The sequence below is a fragment of the Seriola lalandi genome, unplaced genomic scaffold (assembly GCF_002814215.2).
Source record: "Seriola lalandi dorsalis isolate HSWRI2012SDOR001 ecotype SW California unplaced genomic scaffold, Sedor1 jcf7180002039852, whole genome shotgun sequence".
In the NCBI taxonomy this organism is placed as follows: domain Eukaryota; kingdom Metazoa; phylum Chordata; class Actinopteri; order Carangiformes; family Carangidae; genus Seriola; species Seriola lalandi.
Window position 1 is genome coordinate 1 of NW_019510423.1, and position 1,231 is coordinate 1,231.

Sequence of the window (1,231 nt, forward strand, 5' to 3'; positions counted from 1 at the left end):
CACTGCCACCCACTGACCAAGAAATGTGCAACTTAATTACAGCTGTTAAATTACACACTATTATTGCACACAACATTAGAAGCCTCTACTGGTTAAAGCAACAGGCATCGTATTATCCAAAACCATGGCAACAAAAGTACAGAGAGACAGGGCCTTAATGTCATCCATCTTCATCTTTCTTCTATCTACAATTTGAGAGGCCCGCCTGCCTTTCAGTTTTGATTTTTTCTATAAATATATGCGTGTGTGTGTGTGCCTTGTGTGTCTCTTACAGCAGCATAAGTTCGATGCACTGGGTGAGGTGGTCCCAGGTGTAGCCTGTTAGCAGATGCAGAGCAGTCGTCCAGCTTGGGGAAATCTGAAGGCAAATGCGAGATGCTGCCACACACGCGGCAGCAACCTGAGATGGTCGGAAACTCAGGAAGGCATGATCTAGAAGGACCCCGAGACAAGAGTTTCATAAATGCTTTGATTGAACTTACATCACATGCTAATCAATGAATATAGAAACACCTATTGAACAAACTAAGCAAAGTCTAGTTCAACTACCTCTAAACCTACCTTGAAGTGAGACCTCCAGAAAGTAGTGAGTATATTTGTCCATGAAAGCCTTGGTTTTGGAGAGGGAGGACAGGGGCCAGCCGTTGTATAGGTCACCCTCCTGCACCGAGGCATGGAGGTAGTAGTCAATGAAGTGGGCGGGTGTGGGCATGCACAGATTCCAGCCAAAGGTCTCCAGCAGCAGAAGCTCCATTTTGATCAGATCCCTCTTGTTGAGAACCAGGTTCAGGCTACACATAAAACCCAGAGAGTTCAGCTGCTCCAGTTTGGGAACCCGGTCTTCTTTCTCCTCAAATTTACCTGGAAAGAAACAAACATATGCAGCAGGTTTTAGTGTTTTGGTTCAGTTCATTCTGCAGATACATATTTGATAAGTACTACACGCATGCTTTCTCTGTATTGGACTTGGCGTGCAAGACGTTAACAAGATGACATACTGTGTTTGGACATACTGTGTTTGGATCCTGGATGTGGTTATATCTTGGGTCAGAAGCCCTCAAGACTATGTAAACATTATTTTTGTTTTGCTCTTTTGGATCAAGATTTTGGAAAATAACCACATGGTTATCCCATGAAAACACATTGTACTGCCAAAACAATGAATTCATTAGTTGACCACCAAAAAATTAAATCAGCATCAATTATGAGAATTAATTGTTCAGGAAATTGT

At 42.7% G+C, this 1,231-nt stretch overlaps 1 protein-coding gene across 1 annotated transcript; it reads right to left on the reverse strand.

Moving 5' to 3' along the window:
- Positions 1-251: 251 nt before the first annotated feature.
- Positions 252-892, reverse strand: LOC111648451 (cyclin-J-like; the record flags this gene model as incomplete). Its single annotated transcript, XM_023398296.2, has 2 exons — positions 252-432; positions 562-892. Coding segments are annotated over 2 exons (495 nt in total), but the record flags the coding sequence as incomplete, so codon positions are not given.
- Positions 893-1,231: the final 339 nt, after the last annotated feature.